General features: G+C 38.3%; 1 protein-coding gene across 1 annotated transcript; it reads left to right on the forward strand.

Annotated features, from left to right (window-relative positions):
* Positions 1-2,848: 2,848 nt before the first annotated feature.
* On the forward strand, positions 2,849-20,136 carry Dhrs7 (dehydrogenase/reductase 7). Its single transcript, XM_046461159.2, has 7 exons — positions 2,849-3,066; positions 9,427-9,579; positions 11,393-11,499; positions 11,863-12,102; positions 14,730-14,852; positions 15,595-15,810; positions 19,872-20,136. The coding sequence occupies exons 1-7, from the start codon at positions 2,934-2,936 to the stop codon at positions 19,917-19,919; spliced, it is 1,020 nt and encodes a 339-aa protein (XP_046317115.1). The 5' UTR covers positions 2,849-2,933; the 3' UTR covers positions 19,920-20,136.
* The last annotated feature ends 1,092 nt before the right edge of the window (positions 20,137-21,228 follow it).

The following is a 21,228-nucleotide window of genomic DNA, read 5'->3' on the forward strand; positions in this document are numbered from 1 at the left end:
CTAAAATTATAATATCAAATCTAACTTAATTATTGGAATTTTTTTTTCAGTACTGGGTATTGAACCTGGGGTGTTCAACTGTTGAGCAACACCCCAACCCTTTTGTATTTTTTTAAATTTTGAGTCTGGGTCTCCCTAAGTTTCTGAGGTTGGCCTTGAACTTGCAATCCTCCTACCTCAGCTTCCTGAGTAGCTGGGACTACAGGCATTCACCAGTAGTCAAGTTATTTTTTGGCATTTTATATTTAAATGTTTAAAGTTCTGTCAGCTTATGAATGGCTAATTCAGGAGAGTCAGCATTCCTTTGCTGGGCCTATTGTTCCTACCCTGTTCTCGGGAGAGTCCCTTCATTTTTTCATCTGTCCTTTATCTGTGCTTCCAAGTTCTGAGATAATTCTGTGCAAATGGGAAGCGGCAATCCTGGTGGGTGCTATTTGTGAAAAGAACTTTGAGTGTCTTTACCAGAGGCATGAGAGTCCAAGGCTGGGTTTTTTTTTTTTTTTTTTCTTACTGTACAGTAGAACAAAGAAGGGCAAATTGCAGCACAAATAGATTAGTTGTACTCATTGTGTTTCTGATAATAGTAACTGATTCTTTGTATGTAACTAAACTCCAAAATGAATTATGCTTCTATTCAAGTAGAAAGAAAAGTTTGAAGTAGAAATTTGTAATTTACTCTGCTTTTCTTTTCCAATATAAAAACTACTGTGTAGTTTTATTGCAGTTTGTGAATTAGTCAGAGTTTTCCAGAGAAACAGAAGCATTAAAAAAAAAAAAAACACACAACATACATATGAGAGAGAGAGAGAGAGAAAGATTTATTTTTAAGAAGTGGCTCAAGTGATTGTGAAGTCCAGAAAGACTATAGTGTCCCAGGGGAGAAAGAATGTTGCAGCTGAAGCCTAAAGGCAGTCTGGAGGCAGAATTTCCTCTTTTTCCAGGGGCCTGCCTCCTTCTTTTAAAAGCTTCAACTGATTGTACGTGGCCTGCTTCCAATATGCAAGATAGATAGATAACCTGCCTTACTGAAAATCTACTGATTTAAGTTTTAATCACATCTTAAAAATACCTTCACAGCAATATCTAGACTGTTTCATTAAAAATTGTGTCAGTGGATACATAAAATTAACCATCACAGTTTGTAAATCAATAAATGGGATACTTCATTGTGTACTTAAGTTTTCAAAAACACAGTGGTATGAATGATAAAATCTTCAGAGTAAAAGACACGTTTTTGAACTTTTACAAAGCTCACAGGGACCTCTAATTTCTAGGGCTTGAGAGGGTAGAGATTATATTGTTCCTGTCACTTTTTCCAATCCTGAGCCCACTGTCCCATCCTCCACTCCCTCTTCTCCACAACTGGAGTTTGTGATGGAGAATCTAGTTTCTCCATTCATGGGATAGTCTGGCTTAGGATGCTAAATCTAATTAATCCTTTTATTTTAAAGCAGAGAAAACAAGCTCAGAGGAAACTTTTGAGTAGACTCCATTTGGTATTTTAAAACATCTTATCATAAGAGTACTGTATCATACAGAAAATAAAACTCCTGAGGGGCAGGGAGGAAGAAACCACACTTGTGAAAGCAATAGGTCAATGAGAGCAGTTCTTGAGCAATATTATTGCCAGTTGCAATTGGGATAAGCAATAAAGCAAGATAAGAATTTAGGGGGCTCAGGGCTGAGGCTGTGGCTCAGTGGTAGAGCTCTCGCCTCGCATGTGTGAGGTTGGGTTCCATCCTTAGCACCACATAAAAATAAAACAAATAAAAATAAAGGTATTGTGTTCAACTAAAACCAAAAAAAAAAAAAAAGAATTTAGAGGGCTCATATATTCCTAGGGTCACCCTGAACTAGATCACAGCAATTTCTGATTCATCACAGTTTAAACATTTTTTACTGCTTTCACTGGTAAGGGGAATTTTATAGGTGCAGAATACAGACGTTAACAAAAAGGATTCCGGATCTTTCAGGTTGGAGCCCAATAAATGATAATTACAAATGAAAGAATAAATAACTCATAAAGATAATTTATCTTTAATTACAAAACAATGAATGATATTATTGTATACAAGGTGCTGTGCCCTTCATAGGCATTTTTTCACTTCAAATTCCTCGTGTATACTTTGGGGGTTCAGATAACGAAATCATTTACACGAGGTAGCAGAGGGGACAGCCACTAGACTTAAACACTATGCAGGCCACGCCCCAGCCTGGGCTCCCAAGGCCTAAAACTCACCAACCAACAAGCTCCTCAGAAATCACTATCCAGCTCCGCTCTGAGCAAGTGTCATTTGCAACGTGATCTGCAAATGTCAGTTGACATGGGGCAAACTCAACTCAGCGACTGGGTTAATTCGGTGGTGGTATCAATCTATGCTTTGTTGGCTTCACCTAGTTAAAAAAAGAAAAGGAAGAAGGAAACAAAACAAAACAAAACAAACAAAAAACAGACGGGGGATGCTGCTAGGGCTGTAGCCCAGTGGAAAAGCGCTTGCCTAGAAAGCACGAGGCCTTGAGTTTTATCCCTAGAACTGAAGAAGGAAAAGGAAGGAAGGAAAGGGGCATGTTTGTTTCTCCCCCAAACACTGGAGCCCTAAAAAATACTAGTCCGCAAGAAAATTGTTGAAAATAATAGTTCTTGTTAATACAAATCCTGTTTACTGTCCCAACAATGGTATAGCCAAGTAATGAAGTCATCTGTGCCTTTTGTTCCTCTCGCAGCACTTCATTGGGCGCACATCCAAGCGAAACCAGCAGCTTCGGCCACCAGGGCTCCAACTTCTCAAATCAACTCTCGGCCGCAGCCCGGGACCTGGACCCGCCGGGCCACTCCTCCTTCCTGTGGGTTGGGAGGAGCCGGGAGGCTGTGGCGGTGTGATATTGAGGGCTTGAGCCGGTCGTCTTCCGCTAGAGCCCGGCCTGAGGCCACCATGACCTGGGAGCTGGTGCTCTGGTTGCTGGCGCTGGGCGCGCTGCTCCTACTCCTGGTGCAGCTGCTGCGCTTCCTGCGTGCCGACGGCGACCTCGCTCTGTGGTGGGCTGAGTGGCAGGGGCGACGCCCAGGTGAGGGCCCTCCGTGACTCCCAGACACAAGTGGGAGATCGGGCTTAGAGCGGCCAAGGCGGGTCTAGATCGCTAGCTTCCCGGTGGTCCGGGTGGTCCGGGTGGTCCGGGTCCCTCGCGTTTGCGTGGAGTTTATGGGCCGCGGGGCCGCGCCCTTCCTAGGCTGCCACTGGGGAAGGAAGAGGCCGGGCTTAAGGAGGCAGTTCTGCCTCTTTGTTTTTATTTATTTTTTTATGGAGATCATTGTTTTTTAAACCTTTATTTCACTTACTTATTTTAATGTGGTGCTGAGGATCGAACCCAGGGTCCCGCCTGTGCGAGGCGAACGCTCTACCGCTGAGCCACAACCCCAGACCCTGTTTTTTATCCCTATGGGAAAATGGCACAGACTCACTTTCCAGCTCAGGCAACCCCTGGGGTTGCCAAACTACCCGAAAGCGTGGGAATTGGAGGGACGTCCTCAGGGGTTTGACTTCTCAGCCCGGATCCCAGGGGTTCTGGTGCTGTATCAGGGGAGGACACTCTGAGAAACAAGGAGCATCCCCCTGCATTGTAAGACAGTCTCCTTGTACAGAGGCTCAGTGTGTCTTCCTGAAGTTGTTTGTCCTCGACTTCTTGCTGTTCTGTAGTTTTGGAATCAAATTTGAGGTAATGGTGTCTTCCATCTGCCTTCTCACTAGGATATAAGTGTAACACCACAAAGAACTGAAATTGGTATTGTGCCGAGGTGAGATGATTCTTGGCACACTAAGGGACATTCTGCCTACCCTTCTTTTGTCTCTGCCTTCCTATTTTATGGTCCTATAATGAGTGTGTGTGTGTGTGTGTGGTGTATGTGTATTCATGAACACAGTGTGTACTAGGTAGGCAGTGTGCTCAGCACTTTACAAGCATAACGTTTGATCTTACAAAACTGGTACAAATTGGGCATTACTCTTGTTTTCTACGTAAGGAAATTGATGTTCAGAGAGATGAAATGACCTGCCCAAAGGTGAGGTTTCCCGGGATTAAGTTTCCTGTATGAAAATACCTGAAGTATGTGATGAAGTTGGCTTGGAAGTGAAATAGTTACTAGCTCAGAAGATAGACTATGTCTTCTAAATGGCTGATGGGTGGAGATAAAATTGGTTCTTGGGGACTGAAAAAAATCTGATGGCACAGTGTTTTGTGTCTCTCCAAAGCTCAACCTTCCTGATGAAATAAAATTTCATTGTGTTTCATTTCTCTGGTTGGGCTTTCTTGGGTAAAACATGTGCAGCAGTACTGTTGCTGAATTAATACACAGCATGTATACAAGGTCAGTGCTACAAGACTATGGCAAATAGTTGGCTGTGATTGGTGGACTTTGTTTTTTTTTTTTTAGTTGTTTTTAAATCAGGAATTCCATATACACTGCAATTTTACTAACTGTGGAACTTTCTCCTGATTGTAGGTGAAAGGCATGTGCCTATTCACTGCCATTGGCTGCCTTGTGGATGTTTATGTTTGATTCTAAGTGCTTTTGTGTTAAGTTGGACTTTCTACTTTTATCACAAAATTCTACAAAAGTTATTCAATCCATCAAATTATGTTGAGGAAAAGGAAAAATATTAACAGTATCTGAATGCATATCTAGCAGCTTAACTGCTAAGTAAGTTTAGCTTTTACTTGATTATCAAGTAAAAGTTAAAAGATAAGGTCACTAATAATAGTGTTTAAGAAATTCAGTGATTTTTTTCAGTTGTGTTACTTTTGTTGGAAAAATGAGTTTTGAAGGATTTTAAATTTGATGATAGTCAATAATGTGGTTGTATAAGTTGAAAATTTGCATGTTAATTTTATATATCAGGGCTGGGGTTGTGGCACGGTGGTAGAGTGCTTGCCTAGCATGTACAAGGCACCAGGTTCAATCCTCAGCATCACATAAATGTAAAATAAAGATATTGTGTCCAACTAAAGCTTAAGGATAAATATTTTTTTAAATTTCATATATTATCACTTATTTAATAAGTTACATTAAAATTTCTTTAACAAATTCAGTTAATAGTTTAATAGTTTTTAAATTTTTGTCATTCGTAATCTGCATTGACAAAAAGTAAGCTTTATAGAACTGTATTTATAAAGCATACACAGAAATATGTACAGTGTATAGAAACATATTTGTTGAATGCAACTTCATTTGGGAGCACATTAAGGAAAAAAACATGTCTAAAAAGACATTGATGTAGAGGGATAAAGAAAAAAATTAAAGGAACATTGAAATCCACTGAGATTTCCTAAACAACTTAGTCATAAAGATGGGCAGGCCCTATGAAGAAAAAAATTATGCTCCTTGATTACTTTGTAGATTTATTATTTTTTGTTACTTTAAAAAGTAGACAACACATGGAGGAACTTTGGATAGGGCAAAGGAGAGAGGGGAAGGGATGGGGCCTGGGGGTAGGAAAGATAGTGGAATGAGATGGACATCATTACCCTAGGTACATGTATAAAAACACGAATGATGTGACTCTATGTACAACTAGAGAAATGAAAAGTTGTTCTCTATTTGTGTGCTATGAACTGAAATGCATTCTGCTGTCAAATTAGAACAAATAAATAAATCAATTAAAAAAATAGAAAACACATTCATGTAATAAAAAATTACAAATATAAAAACATGTATGGTAAAAAGCAAAGCTTACCCCACCCTTGTCCCCCAGAATCCCAGTATTCAGGCAATCATTATTTTCTGCCTCTTTTGTGTCCTTCTAGAGAGACATATTCTTTGCATTTCCAGGCATGTATCTCACAAGATGAATTTTCAAGGAAACTAAATTTGGATATCGGACATTGATTTAGAAAATCCTATGGCACAGTTCCTGAGTATGAAAAGGGACAACATGTATGGACAACTCAGGTTTTAGTTGACAGAAACCTCAGTGTGAGTCAGCTGTGAAGTGCCTTCCAGCAAAGCTGAGGCGGGTCTGGGCTACATCTGCAGACATTTAGTGTCTAAAGAAACAATTGCCAATGATGCCTCTGTGCTGGGCACTGGGGATGCAGCAGGGACCTGCCATAATCTGGTCATAGATGGAACCTTCTGCAGGACAAGGGAAATAATGGAGTCAGCTCATCCTGCTCTGCATTGCCCTGACCCCACTGGAATCCTGCATCCTTCTCTGGCCAGCTCCCTTCAACAGGAGCATTGAACAAGCAATGGGAGCTTGTGCAGGGGGTTTGAGCAGAGCTCAGGACCTGGTGCTCAGGACACATGAGGAAAGCAGCAGAAGTTGAATATGTTTATTTAGCCTTAGAGAAGCCAGAGATGGGAGTCCTCAGGGAGGATAGAACAGCTGTCTTCAAGCACATGAGGATGGCCGTGTGGAAGAGGCTTGATTTACTCTTTCTGGTGCCAGAAGGCAGGCCTGCTGCCCACTGCTGCCAGTGGGTAGAAGTTAAAGCTGTATCCCGTCAGTGGAAGAAAGAGCCCTTGAATGATTAGACTTGTGTGAAAGTCCCAGATGACGAGCTTCCACAGCCTGGGAGGGAAGGAATGGTTTGAGGAGAGAATTTTCAAACTGGGTTTAGCATTGAATGTTAGTTTCTGTCTAACTCTAAGAGTCTGCTTTCAGGTGTTCTTTCAGGGAGTATTTATATATGTCAGATTCTGTGGAATGTTAAACAAAGGCTGGCTGCTAAACAAAAAAGCGTTCTTCAGGATGGGAGAGTGGGTGTCAGAATTGAATGTGCTAAGGTGAACTTGAGCCTGGACACTTTCACTATTGGCTTTATGTAGTAGCTGCTTGCTTATAGATACAAAATGAAGAAACCTTTATTAGCTCTAGGCCAAGTTAGTCAACAGTATCAGAGCAAAGTAGATTCACTTTATGTGTCTGAGTAAAGAATTCCAAAACAAACTGAATTCACTTTACTTAAATTTGGATTAATGAGTAGTCAATTCCAAGTCAAGCGAATAACATTGAGAAAATAAAGGATTACCTGAATACATATTTCTTAATCCTGTAACATCCTGGTCCAATTGTGCTTTTCCAAAAAAGTATAATTACCTTGCAGGAAAGCTTTGTAGCCCAGGCATATTTTAGGGACATTTCCATTTTTAATTTAAATATTTATAGAAGACTCTTTTCCTAAGGGCAGTTGTATTGTTTAGAATATCTAAGAAACAGTTGGGTTTTAAAATATTGAGTAAAATCAGGCACTCTGGAGGTGTGACTCCAGAGGCTGAGGCAAGAAGATTACTAGTTTGAGGCCATCCTTAGCAACATAATGAGGCCTAAGCAACTTAGAGAAACCCTGTCTCAAAATTAAAATTATAAAGGACTGGGGATATAGCTCAGTGGCAAAGTCAGCTACACCCATGGAAAGTGACCTTGGGTTCCAGTCCCAGCACTGCAAAGACAACTGATCTTATTTAAATATGTGCACTATATGATAGTCAACTGTGTGGAGTTTGGAGCTAGCTATACCTGGGTTCATATCCCAGCTTTGCCAGGGTTTTTGGGTGTTGATTCATAGTTATTTAGTTTTGGATTCCTTTCTATGTTTCAATCTCTCCCAGGCACTGAGGCTATCCAGGAACAAGGAAGTCAGGGTCTCAATCTTGATGGTATTTACAGTCTACTCAGGGTAAATTAATCTTTATTAACCTCAGTTTTCTTTTCTAAAAAAGTGAGATCATAACAGGATTCTTGTGAGGGTTTTAATAAGTAAAGCAAAGCATATAAGTAATAAAGAAAAATGAAATCATTAGGACTGTTAACCCTATTGGCCCTGGTGGGAGAATCAGAACAAAGTTATTAGTATTCTATGTTTTGCTGCTGTAAAGTCCACCTGTTAAAATATTTTTGTATGATTATTATTATTACTTTTTATTGTAGATGAACACACAGTATCTTTATTTTTATGTGGTGCTGAGGATTGAACTCAGTGCCTCACACATGCTCAGCAAGCACTCTACCACTGAGCTACAGCCTCAGCCCGAGTTTCCCATGTTTTTACTCATTACTCTTAACAATCCTGTGAGGGATTTGATATTAATCACTTTTCTTGATCTGGAAAATTAAGGCACTGAGCATATGGGACATGCTCATTGCTGTGTGTGGTGGAGCTGAAATTTGAACCCTGGCAGTCTCTAAAGATGCTGTTGTTAAAAAGATTGGATTTAAAAGTGCTTAACTGAAATAGTACACAAGGTTCTTGATTTCAAGTGTCCTGATATAAAATCAGAAATGCAAAGTTAAGTAATAACTTGCTAGCTAGTTTTAATCCATAACACATATTTTTTTTAAAGAGAGAGAGAGAGAGAATTTTTTAATATTTATTTATTTTTTTTAGTTTTCGGTGGACACAACATCTTTATTTTATCTTTATGTGGTGCTTAGGATCGAACCCAGCGCCCTGCGCATGCCAGACGACCGCGCTACCGCTTGAGCCACATCCCCAGCCCCATAACACATATCTTAATGAAGAAGAAATACAGGAGGTGAATCACAGTGACTCTACAGGTTCAGATAGACAGTGACTTCAGTGACTATCATCTCCTGCAGCGCAAATAAACCACTTTCCATTGCTTTAGTATTGCAGAATTTTCAGAGTCTTCAACAGGAAAATGACTGTGCAAGAACACAACATGTCTTCTTCCTGTCATTATATATTTCATCTTGGGTAAACTACTAAGATTCTCTTCAAATGAGAGCTCAGGCATTTCAGGGGCACTATTACAAAATGACATTAAGTCATCCAATTTGATTGCCAGATGGAGAAAATATTTCCTTTAAAATGCAAGATTATTACATCTTATCATAGAGCAGCACTTGTAATATTGGCACTCTTCATTGAAAGCTTGATTTCAAAAAGTTGGAAGGACTGACTGAAAAAAGTAGTCTGAATTCATCATTATATGGAGAAGAAAAGTGAGTCTGGGTAATGACTTTCTGTTCACTTTGATTGATTGATTGATTGATTGATTGATGGCGCTGAGGATTGAACCCAAGGCCTTGTACATCTGAGGCAAGCACTCTAACAACTGAGCTATATCCCCAGTCCCTTAGCTTTACTTTTCTTATCATACATGTAGATAAATAGAGCCAGGGAGTGAACCATGGAGTGATAAGGCTAACCTTGAAGTAAAGTCTGGAAAATTCTGCAATGCATAAAATACTGTTTAGATAACTATTACTAATATGGTTTGTATTCATGCTTTAAGAGATTAGGTATGAGGAGTTTTCTTAGAAAGTTTAAAAAATTTAAGCTCCACACATTAGTATTCATATTTAGTGGAATTGTTTAAAGTTTTTGATGTTTGTTGCCAGTCTTTGATGTGCAGGTGTGATCCCTCACTTATTCATTCCCTTCTACCTCTGTTTCTTTCCTCAATAGAATGGGAGTTGACGGACATGGTGGTGTGGGTGACTGGAGCATCCAGTGGGATTGGCGAGGAGCTGGCTTACCAGCTGTCTAAACTGGGAGTTTCTCTTGTGTTGTCAGCCAGAAGAGTGCATGAGCTGGAGAGGGTGAAAAGAAAATGCCTAGGTAAGTGAACCTAAAACAGCAGCTGTGCTTCCTAGACATGAGGCAGACTGCAAACTCAAGTGCAGCCTGGGAATGGCAGAGGGGAGATGGGCTTCTCCTGCCAGTGCACCCTGGCTCCAAACGCTCCAAGTGCCTGGCCCCTGGCCCTTTTCTCTTGTCGCATCTTAGTTGGCTTCCCTCCACCTTTCCTGCCTCATTTTGTCAGCTTTCTATTCTTTTTTGCACTGACTCTTGGCATTAGGGAGAGACTGCTGATTGTCCAATCCTTTTTGACTTTTTAGTGACCAGGTGACTTATATTTTTGTCTTAGAGAAAGAATAGTTTTTTTTTTTTTAATATTTATTTAGTTGTAGATGAACACACAGTATCTTTATTTATTTTTACGTGGTCCTGGGGATTGAACCCAGTGCCTCATACATGCGAGGCAAGTGCTTTACCACTGAGCTACAACCTCAGCCCCGTTCAGTTTGTTTTTTTATCTATGACATTCATATATGTAACCACTGAAACTGAGGTAGGATGGATCCTTACTCATTTTGCTAAAAGGTGAGTATTGTAGTCAATGAAATGGTATAACATTTTTGTTATAGAGAATAAAAGAAACAGAATGAAATTAGGTATAAAAAATGCAACCAGAACTAATATTGTTTACATTCCTATAAAGGGTGACTGTGTTAATTATTTGTTGGTTTGGGTTTTGGTGTTATGTTCACATTGAAAGCAGCCTCAAGTAGAAGAGTTGTTTTTTCTCATAGGGTACTTGGTACCTAAACTGAGAGAATGTTGAATTTTCCAGCTCATTGTTTTTTGGTCATCTCTCTGTTATTCCTTTTTCAGTCTTTCTTTAACTTTGCTGATTATGAGCTAAACACCCTGTAATAAGAGTTCATTGCCTGATTAACAGTCTGCAAGGCCACAGGTCATCTTTGATGTTATTGCTTCCAAAGGCCTCTTATGGCACTAGGTCATTTCTTATGGTAGTTACCCCTCTACTTCTGGGACCTGCAAATCCTGCACAAGCAGAGAAGCTGAACCCTGTCAGTCTTTCTTCATTTGTGTGAGCGTGAATGCTTTTCTTTTATCTGTCAGATCATTAGTGCAAGCCCTTACATATATTAGTTCGAAGATGATGCTTCATTATGTCCTCTTTTGCCCATAAATAATTTGTACTTACTGTATTTTCTGTTTTGTTTTTCTTATTGGCATTATTTATTCTGTTTCAAGGTTAGAGTTCAGGCAAATTTGCTTTAATGAACAGAAATAGAAAATGGCAGTTGTAGCACATGTTGATTCTTGGTGGGATTTGTAGAAAGGACCATGTTGTTTTCTTATATGTCATTGGCCTGTGGCTTCTACATGTCATTTGACTGTGGGCTTTGAGCTTCTTACTGAATTAAAACATAACTTTCATTTTCTTTTTTAAAATGTTTGCAAGGCAGCAACTAACCTTTGTGAGCCTACTGCAAAGTAAACAAAACTGTACTTCTAAAGAAATTGCTGTACAGTTTTTGTTTCTTATAGCTTGTAGGTTAGTCTTGATTTCCGCCAGTCTTTTCTAAAGTTCTACTGTCTTTATTCAGAATGAAGCATGCATTCCATGTCTGGTGAAGCTGGCCACCTTTTTTTGTCTAAGATGTTTTCATATTACCTCTAGTTCTCCTGGTGACTGAGAGAAACTTTCAAAGGGCCACCCAGAAGTGAATCTGTGGGCAACTCCTATTGCAGGGTGTGTGTTAAACTTAAGAAGAGTAGCAAGGAGAATGAATGATCTTTGTCATGATGTTCTCACTAATTTTAAAGTATTTTTATTTAGAGAATGGCAATTTAAAAGGAAAAGATATACTCATTTTGCCCCTTGACCTGACTGACAGAAGTTCCCATGAGGGGGCAACTAAAGCTGTTCTCCAGGAGTTTGGTAAAGTAAGTAGCAATTTATATTCATATAGCATTTATTGCATTGCTTTGTCCATCTTTGAAGTATCACAAAGGATATTCCCATCCATGGTGCTCTCATTTTAAGACTTGTATGTACATGGCGTCCTTGCAGTGTAATCAGGCCTATGTATTAGGCCTGTTAATCACTGAGTCTGAGATTTTTCATAAAAAGTTTTATAAAATGGGAGTACCATAGGTACATTCTGGTTACTTTACCATGATTTTTATTACTAAATTTTAGAAATATACCATTGTTCTATTGAATCTTCAAGTTAACAATATAAACAATTGTGCCTAGAATTTCCTTTACAACCCCTAAGCATTTCTTTTCTGATTTTATTTAACTAGATTGACATTCTGGTCAATAATGGTGGAAGATCCCAGCGTTCTTTGATTATGGATACCAACTTCGATGTCTTCAAGGAGCTTATTGAGCTTAACTATTTAGGGACAGTGTCCTTGACAAAGTGTGTCCTACCTCACATGATCGAGAGGAAACAAGGAAAGATAGTTATTGTGAATAGCCTTGCAGGCATTGTATCTGTACCTCTATCCGGTGGATATTGTGCCAGTAAGCATGCTCTTCGGGTAAGGCTGCTGAAACTCTACTCTGACAGAACTGACCCAAATGGGGAATATGATTATCCCTGGAACTGGGCAATTGTGTGGGAAAACAGAAATAGAACTTTGGTAGAAGATATCCCCCAGTACATGATAAAAACAATTTGAGCCACACATGCTTCAAACTTGTCCAAAATATATTTATTGAGCATCTATCCTGTGCCATACACTGCAGCAGATCCTGGAATATAAAAATATGATTTTGCTCTTTAGAAGTGTATGTAGGGGCTAGGGTTGTGGCTCAGTGGTAAAGTGCTTGCCTAGCATGCGTGAGGTATTGGGTTCGATCCTTGGAACCATATAAAAATAAATAGAATAAAATTGTGTCTATCTACAACTAAAAAAAAAAGAAGAAGAAGTATATATAGTCTGGTCAGCATGTCTTCTTTACCTTATCCCTATTTCTACTACGTTCTCATGGTAAACTGTGAGTCTTCCCCTCCCTCTACACAAACTTTGGGATGTATTTTCTTTCTCCCATTACTGTGACTTTTTTTCCTTCCCCTTTGTACTCACTGTACGTTTTGCCACGTCTCATGAATGTGAAAAGAGGTACTGACAACTGAAGTATTAGTATTGGGCCTCATGTGACATTTCAGTGGTTTTGGAAGAAGAAATCTCAGCCAAGGCAAAGGCTAGGAGAATATTTTGATTTTTGAATTTTATCACTTATGAGGTGTAAATACTTTTACTGAAGGAAATTTTAATATTTGCTTAAGTGTGGACAGGAAGAACATATAAGGCAAATAGGAGGAGAATGATGAAAGGAGATCCAAAATGTAAAATTAATATTGTTGAAGGTTGGTTTGAGTCAGCATTTTACTCTTGGGAAAATGAGATGCAATAGCTGCGTGGTTGTCTTACTTTTCAGAGAATGTGAAGCTTTGGTTCTTTAGGACATCTTCTTTCTTCTCTGAACAGGGGACAGTTTGAAGTGATGAGGCTATAGAATGCAGCACTGATTTCTTCCTCTTCAACAATGGGCTGTCAGTCTTACTGTAGAGCATCTGGGCAAACCACAGGCGGGCAGATGTGGGAGGACAACCACCTGTCTTTTGGCCCCAAGAGTTTCATAAGACTTACAGAATGTTCTCAGTAAGACACAGAGGAGCTGTCTGGCCTCCCTCCAAGCTTCTCTGTTAATTACTGGATTTGATTTTCTGATAGGATGTGGTAGGTTGAGACTCTAGTTAGTTTTACCATGGTTGAACATTAAGCAGGAGGCTTTTGTGAAGAATACAGTTTTTTCTAGGATCTCCAGCAAGTTGTGGAGTGAACTTGTTTAGTTGAAAAGTTTACATGTTAACGTATATGGGATTTCTTTGGCTACCAGTGATTGAACCTAGAGGTGCTTAACCACTGAGCCACATCCCCATCTCTTTTTTATATTTTATTAGAGACTGAGTTGCTTAGGGCCTTGCTAAGTTGCTGAGGCTGGCTTTGAACTCGTGATCCTTCTACTTCAGTCTCCCAAGCTACTGGGATAATAGGCATGCATGACTATGCCCAGCTAGTAGATGGGATTTCTAACAAGAGATCTGAACCATCTTGAGAGGTAGTATTGTCTGACAAATGGCTTACTTTATGTTTTCTTTCTGCTTTTGTGGCAGAGGGGCAGAAGGTTAAAAAGGTCAGGAGTTCTCAATTCATTTACCAATTATTTTTCGGTCCATTTCTGACAGCACTCTTCACTTGCTGCATAAACTCTCACCACCCTCATGAGGCCCAGGACTAATCATGAGGAAATAGCACCTTGTAGTGTGTTAAGGATCAGTTATTTAAGGGCTGGTTACTAATTAATGATGTTGGATTAAATATGAATGTACCAGGGGTTAGGTGTTTAGTTTCAGTAGTTAACCTAGCTTTTTAACAATGTAATCTTGGAAAATTCCTAATTTAGGATCAGAGATGAAGGGAAGCAGATTTCTGTTTATTCCTTGTTGGTTTGGAAATAGCCTGTATGTTTAAGTCTAGGTCTATAGTTTGTTTTTATAAATGTCATTCAATATGTGATCATATTATAATTTTAACTGGCCAGGTACTAGTTATCACCCCCAAAAGACTCATCTGCTCAAACTAAATCATCCTGTTTAGTAACATATTACATAGTAATATCAATTGAAAAGGTTGGATTCTTTCTCTTTGGTGAATTTCTGTGCAGCATTGATCCCTCTGTACTCCCTATTGCCCCAAACACTGGCACTTAGATGACTCTGGAGAATAAAGAGAAAGCCAACCCCAGTGATTTCTGGAGAACATGCACTTGTTTTAGAGCAGGGAGATGAGGATTGCTATGAGGAGGGTGTATCAGAACCTTCTGGGAGTTTCTTGTTGGTTCAGGGTTTGCCAACCATAAAGACCATTGATGGCAAGAGCCATTACTACCAAGGTGGCAAACTGCCTATACCTGGCAAGAGGTGAGGATGTCTTTCCTGGATCGCCTCTGGTCTCACAGTGAAAAATGCGTAACATTGTTTACCTAACTACACTACTTGACCTTTATTCAGGCTTTTCAGAGCATATTTTGATAAATCATGAGCTATGAGTCTCCATTTAACTTTATTTGCCTTTTTTTTTCCTTTTGTGTCTGTTAGGGTTTTTTTAATTGCCTTCGATCTGAACTTACCAAATATCCAGGTATAATCATTTCTAACATTTACCCAGGACCTGTCTACTCAAATATTGTGAAGAATGCACTAGCTGAAGAAGTCACAAAGGTAAAAATTTCTAATTGTCATATAATTTGAATGCTTTCCTTGTTATATTGTAGTGTTTTTTTTTACTATATTTCAGGGTTATTATGTCATACTTTTGTTAGAAAACTTATGAAAATTGTTAGTCAGCTGATAGTGCATTGGCCGCAGATAGTGCATTGGCCTTACATTTAAATAAAGGCTAAAGAAGTTGCTAAGATAATATTTATGTCTTCCATTACGTGTGTGCTATTATGTGATAGGTTTTTTTCTTATTTAGAAGCCCATTTTATCTTCTTCCATTTCATCCTCTTGTTTGATGAGATTTCATTTGCTAAATGCATGTCATAATCATTTGAGTCTTAGTACTAAAGTGATAACTAAATTATCACTCTAAGGTGATAATTGCTTCTAGCAATTCTAGCTAGAAGCAAACTTTCATCTTTTAGTTAGCCCATACAGTATTCTCTTGTATATTTATCATTCCTATTAGGCTAATTGAAGAATTACAGAAATTGCACTGGGAATATAGTTCAGGTGTAGAATGCTTGGTGAGCATGAGCAAGGCCCTGTGTGTGATCCCTAGTGCTGAAAAACAAAAAATTAAATTTGAAATACTATAGAAGTTTATAACCCCCTATAGGGTTTGTGGGGATTCCTGAAGGAATAATACAATTAGTTGGCCTTTAAGTTTTTTTCGCTTAAATGTTCTGTGAAATAGTTTGAAAAATTACTCAGCATTCACTTAATTCTAAACTTTTCTTAGACTGTGGTCCATGCTGGAGATCAGTTGTACAAGATGGCAACTAGTCGTTGTGTGCGGCTGATGTTAATTGCCATGGCTAACGATTTGAAAGAAGTTTGGATTGCAGAGCAACCTTTCTTGTTGGTGGCATATTTGTGGCAATATATGCCAACCCTGGCCATTTGGATAACGAACAAATTAGGGAAGAAAAGGATTAATAACTTTCAGAGTGGTAAGGTAAGAGCAGTTTATATATTTCTTAATAATATGTTTCAATTTTGTAGGAAAATAAAAAAATCTTAGTGCTTAAAAGCTTTCTTGCTAACCCTCCAACAATTTCATATCAAATACAGAAATTATAATAATTATTCCACCCTCATATATATCTGGTGGCTTACTGTAAATTTTGACTAGTCTTGGGAGAAATGAGTTTTCTACAAGGTAAAATCAAATCAAAGGTTGCCATTTTTTTCTCTACATTTAACCATTTGACCTGGATCTGTGTCAAAGTGCTCTTTCCCCAGCAAGATCTACCCATCCTACCAGTCTCTTAGGGCAGGGGTTACCTCTTTGAAGTGATCCCTGGCTTCCTCTCCCACCTCTCCCCAGGACTAGGTGCACCTCAGGCCCTATACCCTCTTCTGTCAAAGCACTGACTGCATTGCTAAGACAGGTGTATGCACACTGTTGCCTCCAACCTGCACATCTGACATGTGCCTGTGGCCACATTTATGGAAAAAGCTTATTACTGCCTTTGGCCCTCATTATTATCACAATTAGTGGGGTATATCATTAACTGATTGATAAAATTGTGACTATCAGTAGAGTTTAATGCATAAATAACACAGCAAATGTAATGAGTTAATCTCAAAATTATAGATTGATTGTACAAAGAAAGATTAGTGCTATGGAAGGATTTTATTGAGTTATTTATTTAAAGAGTTATTTCTTTCATACTCTGTTACTATCATATTTTGAATTAAAAAATGCAGATTGACATAAAAAAGAATTATAAAAGAGGATCATACTCTACGTGTCACTATGTAATCTACCACTATTTTAAACAACCCACTGAAACATCTAATCCACTTGTTACACATTTAATTTGTTCCAACTTTTTGCAGGGAAGTGCAAATGAATTACTAGGGAAAAAGATCGAAACATCAGAACATAACAAAATGCTTAGAGATTATAAAATGGATTAATAATACACTAAAACATCCAGAGCTTGCAAAATTATTAATGAGTCTTTCCCTGTACTAATCTGTAATGTGGAGCAGTTTACTTTGAGCAAATCATTTACAATTGTTTTGGCAGTGCTGGGACTCTGGTAGTATGGGATGGTTCCAAAGATGAGCTTGATCAAAGATTACATCTGAGATTTAAATTTGGAGCATAGTTGATCTAATGGCATTGAGCCCAGCTATAGATAAGAGTTGGGAGGGGAAGGCCACCTATATAGAAAGGAAGCACAGCATCCTGGCTGAGAGCACGAAGCCTAGTGCTGGGCTTTCTGGGTTCAAATCCCAGCTCTACCTGATCTTTGCCCCTTGACTTTTAGCAAGTCACTTCTCTATAGCTCAATCTCTCCATCTGGGCAATGGAGATTAGTGAATAGGATCTAGTCATAGGATTGTTATGGAGATTGAATGAGTTATTACATGAAAAGCTTTAAAACAGTCTGCAGTGTTATAAATGTTTGCTGTTAAGGTTTTATTTTCTTTCTCATCCTGATTTTCATAAGTAGAAGGATATTCAGCATACATAAAGTAAAGGTCAATGATTTGTGTTTTTATACAAAAACTAACAAATCAAATCTGTATATTTGGAAGGTGTATGTGATGATTTGATATTATACATACATTGTAAAATGATGACTACAGTAAATCTGATTAACACATCTCCCAGAGTTACCTTTGCTGTGTCATGAGAACATTTAAGATCTACTCTCCTATCCAATGTGAAGTATATGATACGGTGTTAATCAATCACCGTGCTATACATTAATTTGAATTTGTAACTTAATAATAACCTAAGTTACTCATCTTTTAACAGAAAGGTTGTGCCCTTTGACCAACATCTGCCCATTTCTCCCACCTTCCAGCCCCTGGCAACCATTATTCAATTCTGTGCCTCTATAAGTGAGTTTTTAGATGGCACATACAAGTGAGATCATATAGTATCTTTTTGTATCTTATGTTTTTCACACTCTTCAGCTTCATTTTTGTGGTATTGGGTATTGAATCTAGGGTCTCACATCCAAGAAAGCACTCTACTATTGAGCCCCTACATAGCCCTTTTAATTTTGTTTTGAGACATAGTCCCACTTAGTTGCTCAGGCTGGGCTTGAACTTAAAATTCTCTCACTTCACCTCTCAAATAGCTGGAATTATAGGAATGTACCATTATTCAGAATGTACCACACAGGATTTCCTTTTTTTCATGGCTAAAGGGTAATTGCATAGATATACACCACCTTTGTTTAACGCATTCATTCTTTGACAAGGTACTTAGGTTGTGTCCATATCTTGGCTCATTAAAAAAATAGAAAAATGAGCATGGAAGTACAGATGCTCTTCAAGATGCTGGTTTCATTTTCTGTGGATATATGCCCTGGTATGGTTTAGATATGGTTCCTCCTCAAAGCTTGGTCCCAGTATGGTAATGTTGAAAATGGTGGAACCTTAACGGATGGGCCTACTTCAAGGAAATTAGGCCATGAGGGATTAACACTATACCCTACCTGCCTTCAGTTACCACTGAAGGGATTAATAACTATTTCTCACAGGACTTGAGTTAATTCTTAGGAGGATGAGTTGTCATGTACTAGGCTCCTTCTACATAGAACTGATTTCATTTCTTTATGAGAAAATGACCCAGACAAGGGGGCTTTCAGCAGAGGCTGAATAGATGAGGTCACCCAGTCTTTGACTTTTTACAATTTTCCAGAATGTGAACTTAGGAAAGCAAACAAACGAACAAAAAAATCCCCCCAAACTTTTTTCTTTTGGTCATATTGGGGATCAAATCCAGGGCCTTATGCATGCTAGGTAAGTACTCTGCTAGTGCGCTATATTCCCAGCCCTTTTCAGTTTTTATTTTGAGACAGGTAAGGTTGCCCAGACTGCCCTCAAAGTTATAATTCTTCTGCTTTAGCTCCCAAGTTGCTGGGATTACATGTGTGCACATGTGTGCCCCACTGCACTTGGCTTTTTGTAGTACCCCACCTCAGGCATTTTTCTTAAAGTGGAGTAATACATATAAGTGTTATTGCTGTGTATGATATGGTAGTTCTATTTTTAATTTTTTGAGAAATATCCATATTGTTTTTCATAACCCCTATACCAATTTGTATTCTCAATAATCTCAGTAACAAAGTAGACGTATATTATAGAAGTGTTTTTTTTTCAGAGAGGAAAGAGGGACCAGGGATTAGAAGAGTTTTAGTCATATGACAGTTATTCTTCTCTCAGAAATGTCCTTGTGAAGGTTATTTCATCTTGTTTACATACTATCTAAATGTAAAATATAAACATCACTCAGAAAATATAGCATTTTATTACATTAGCCTTTATTAAAAGATGGCAGCCCCCCATGACCTCCTTTCTTTAATATATTGTGTATTTCATGGTCTCGATGCCTTATCACTCTTTTTAAATTATAAATTAGGTATTCTCTAATTTCCTATTACCATTTCTGAGGCATGATACCTCATTCTCTACACAAAACCACAGAACAATAGCCACACTGAATTTTGTATTATCAATATCATCATTATTATTCTTTTTTAGTACAAATTCTTTCAAGAGGTAAATGCATACTTCCCAAATGAAAATCACATAAAGAGCGATTATCAAGTTGCTTTTTAAAAAATCATCCTTTAAATAATATATTAAAAGCTCATAAATAATAATTTGAATTATATTTCAAATATTTCCATTTTAATAATTGGATCTGTTCTTTTTATTTATTAGGACAAGTCAGTGTGGGTATGATATGCTAATCTGAGTATTAATGAGAATTCAGCATTTAGGAAATGATATGAACAGATAATAACCAATGTTATTCATGCCAGATAAAGGAGACAATGATGTGAAGCTATTTAGAGAGATTTGTGGACAGATCTAAAATTTAGCTGTGATTTTTTTTTTTTTCAGTCCAATCTAAACATTTGTCTGAGGCTTGTAAGAATTCTTAGCAGTGAATGATAATGAACAGATCCTCAAAGCAACTTAATTGTAAAAACTTGGGTAAATAGTAGGAAGGACTGATACATATTACTGTTACTCTTTTTACAGGATGCAGATTCCTCTTATTTTAAAATTTGGAAGACAAAACATGAGTGAAAGGAGCACTTGTAATTTTCTGGCCATTGAAGGGAGAAGTGGAAAACATAACAGCAATCTTATGCCCAGAAGAATAACTGAAGGCTAATTTGTGATTTTTTACTTCTTGATACAATTTTCCTTTTAGTGTACAATAAATAAGAAATAAGACTGTCATAAATCTTGCAAAACAGTATTAACATACTACATTCTTGAATAAAAGAATATTTTAAAAATACTTAGGCATTGTTATGGTTTGGATGTGAGGTGTCCCCAAAAGGCTCATGAGTAAGAATGTAAGATTTAGGCGAGTAATGGTTGGGTTGTGAGAGCCTTAACCCAATCAGTGAATTAATCCCCCATCAGGGAATAACTGAGTGGTAACTGAAGGCAGGTAGGGTGTGGCTGGAGGAGGTGGGTTATTTGGGGCGTGGCTTTGGGGTGTATCTTTTTGGAGTCTCTCTGCTTCCTGATCCTCATGTGAACTACATCCCTCTGCCATACTCTTCTGCCATGATGCTCTGCCTCACCTTGAGCTTTGAGGAATGGAGCCAGCCATCTATAAACTGAGACCTCTGAAACTGTGAGACCCCAAATAAACTTTTCCTTCACTAATTGTTCTTTTTCAGGTCTTTTAGTCATAGCAGTCAAAGAGCTGAATAAACAGCCATATAAGCTTAAAATCTAGGATCACAGAAATCTAACCAAAGAATAAACACCTATTTAACAGAATGTCTTTGTTCCATTTGTGCTTCTATAACATACCATATACTACATAATTTATAAACATGACAAAATTTGTTTCTCACAGTTCTGGAGGCTGGGAAACCTGAGATCATAACCAATAGGACTGTTCTCTATCTAGAAAGGACTGATATCTACATCCAAGATGGTACCTAGTTGCTGTGTCCTGCAGAAGGGGAGGGACACCATTTCCTTATGTGGTGAAGGGTAGAAAGGCAAGAGGAACAGGTCCTTTCATCAAGGCTTTTTATTTGGATGCCTATTCACTTTCATGATTCCCTTATCTAAAGGTCCTGCTCTTACTACTTGCATTGGGGATTAACTTTCAACATGAAAGTTGAGTAGAACAAAAATATCCAAAGCATAGTAACATAACTGTATGAAATATTTCAAACAAAAGAGAGTGCTGGGTAATGAGCAGATATAAAGAAGTATTTTGAATGATCCTACCTCCAAGATGCTTATACTCTTCAGAAGCATGAAGAGATACAAATAACTGGTTTGAAGCAGTAAGTAGGAATCGCAGCTATGATTTATTCAACATCTGTAATATGCCTCTTGCTATACTGGGGTGCTTAGTGTTAGT

This window comes from Marmota monax, unplaced genomic scaffold, assembly GCF_021218885.2.
Source record: "Marmota monax isolate L192 unplaced genomic scaffold, Marmota_monax_Labrador192_F-V1.1 WCK01_AAM20220418_F8-fsc00001, whole genome shotgun sequence".
In the NCBI taxonomy this organism is placed as follows: domain Eukaryota; kingdom Metazoa; phylum Chordata; class Mammalia; order Rodentia; family Sciuridae; genus Marmota; species Marmota monax.

Bases quoted from the DNA above. Each gene is read 5' to 3' on its own strand.
- Dhrs7 (XM_046461159.2), top strand. From the start codon at position 2,934: ATGACCTGGGAGCTGGTGCTCTGGTTGCTGGCGCTGGGCGCGCTGCTC. The intron at 11,500-11,862 runs GTAAGTAGCAAT...TTATTTAACTAG, and splicing joins TTCTCCAGGAGTTTGGTAAA to ATTGACATTCTGGTCAATAA. The intron at 12,103-14,729 runs GTAAGGCTGCTG...TGTGTCTGTTAG, and splicing joins CCAGTAAGCATGCTCTTCGG to GGTTTTTTTAATTGCCTTCG.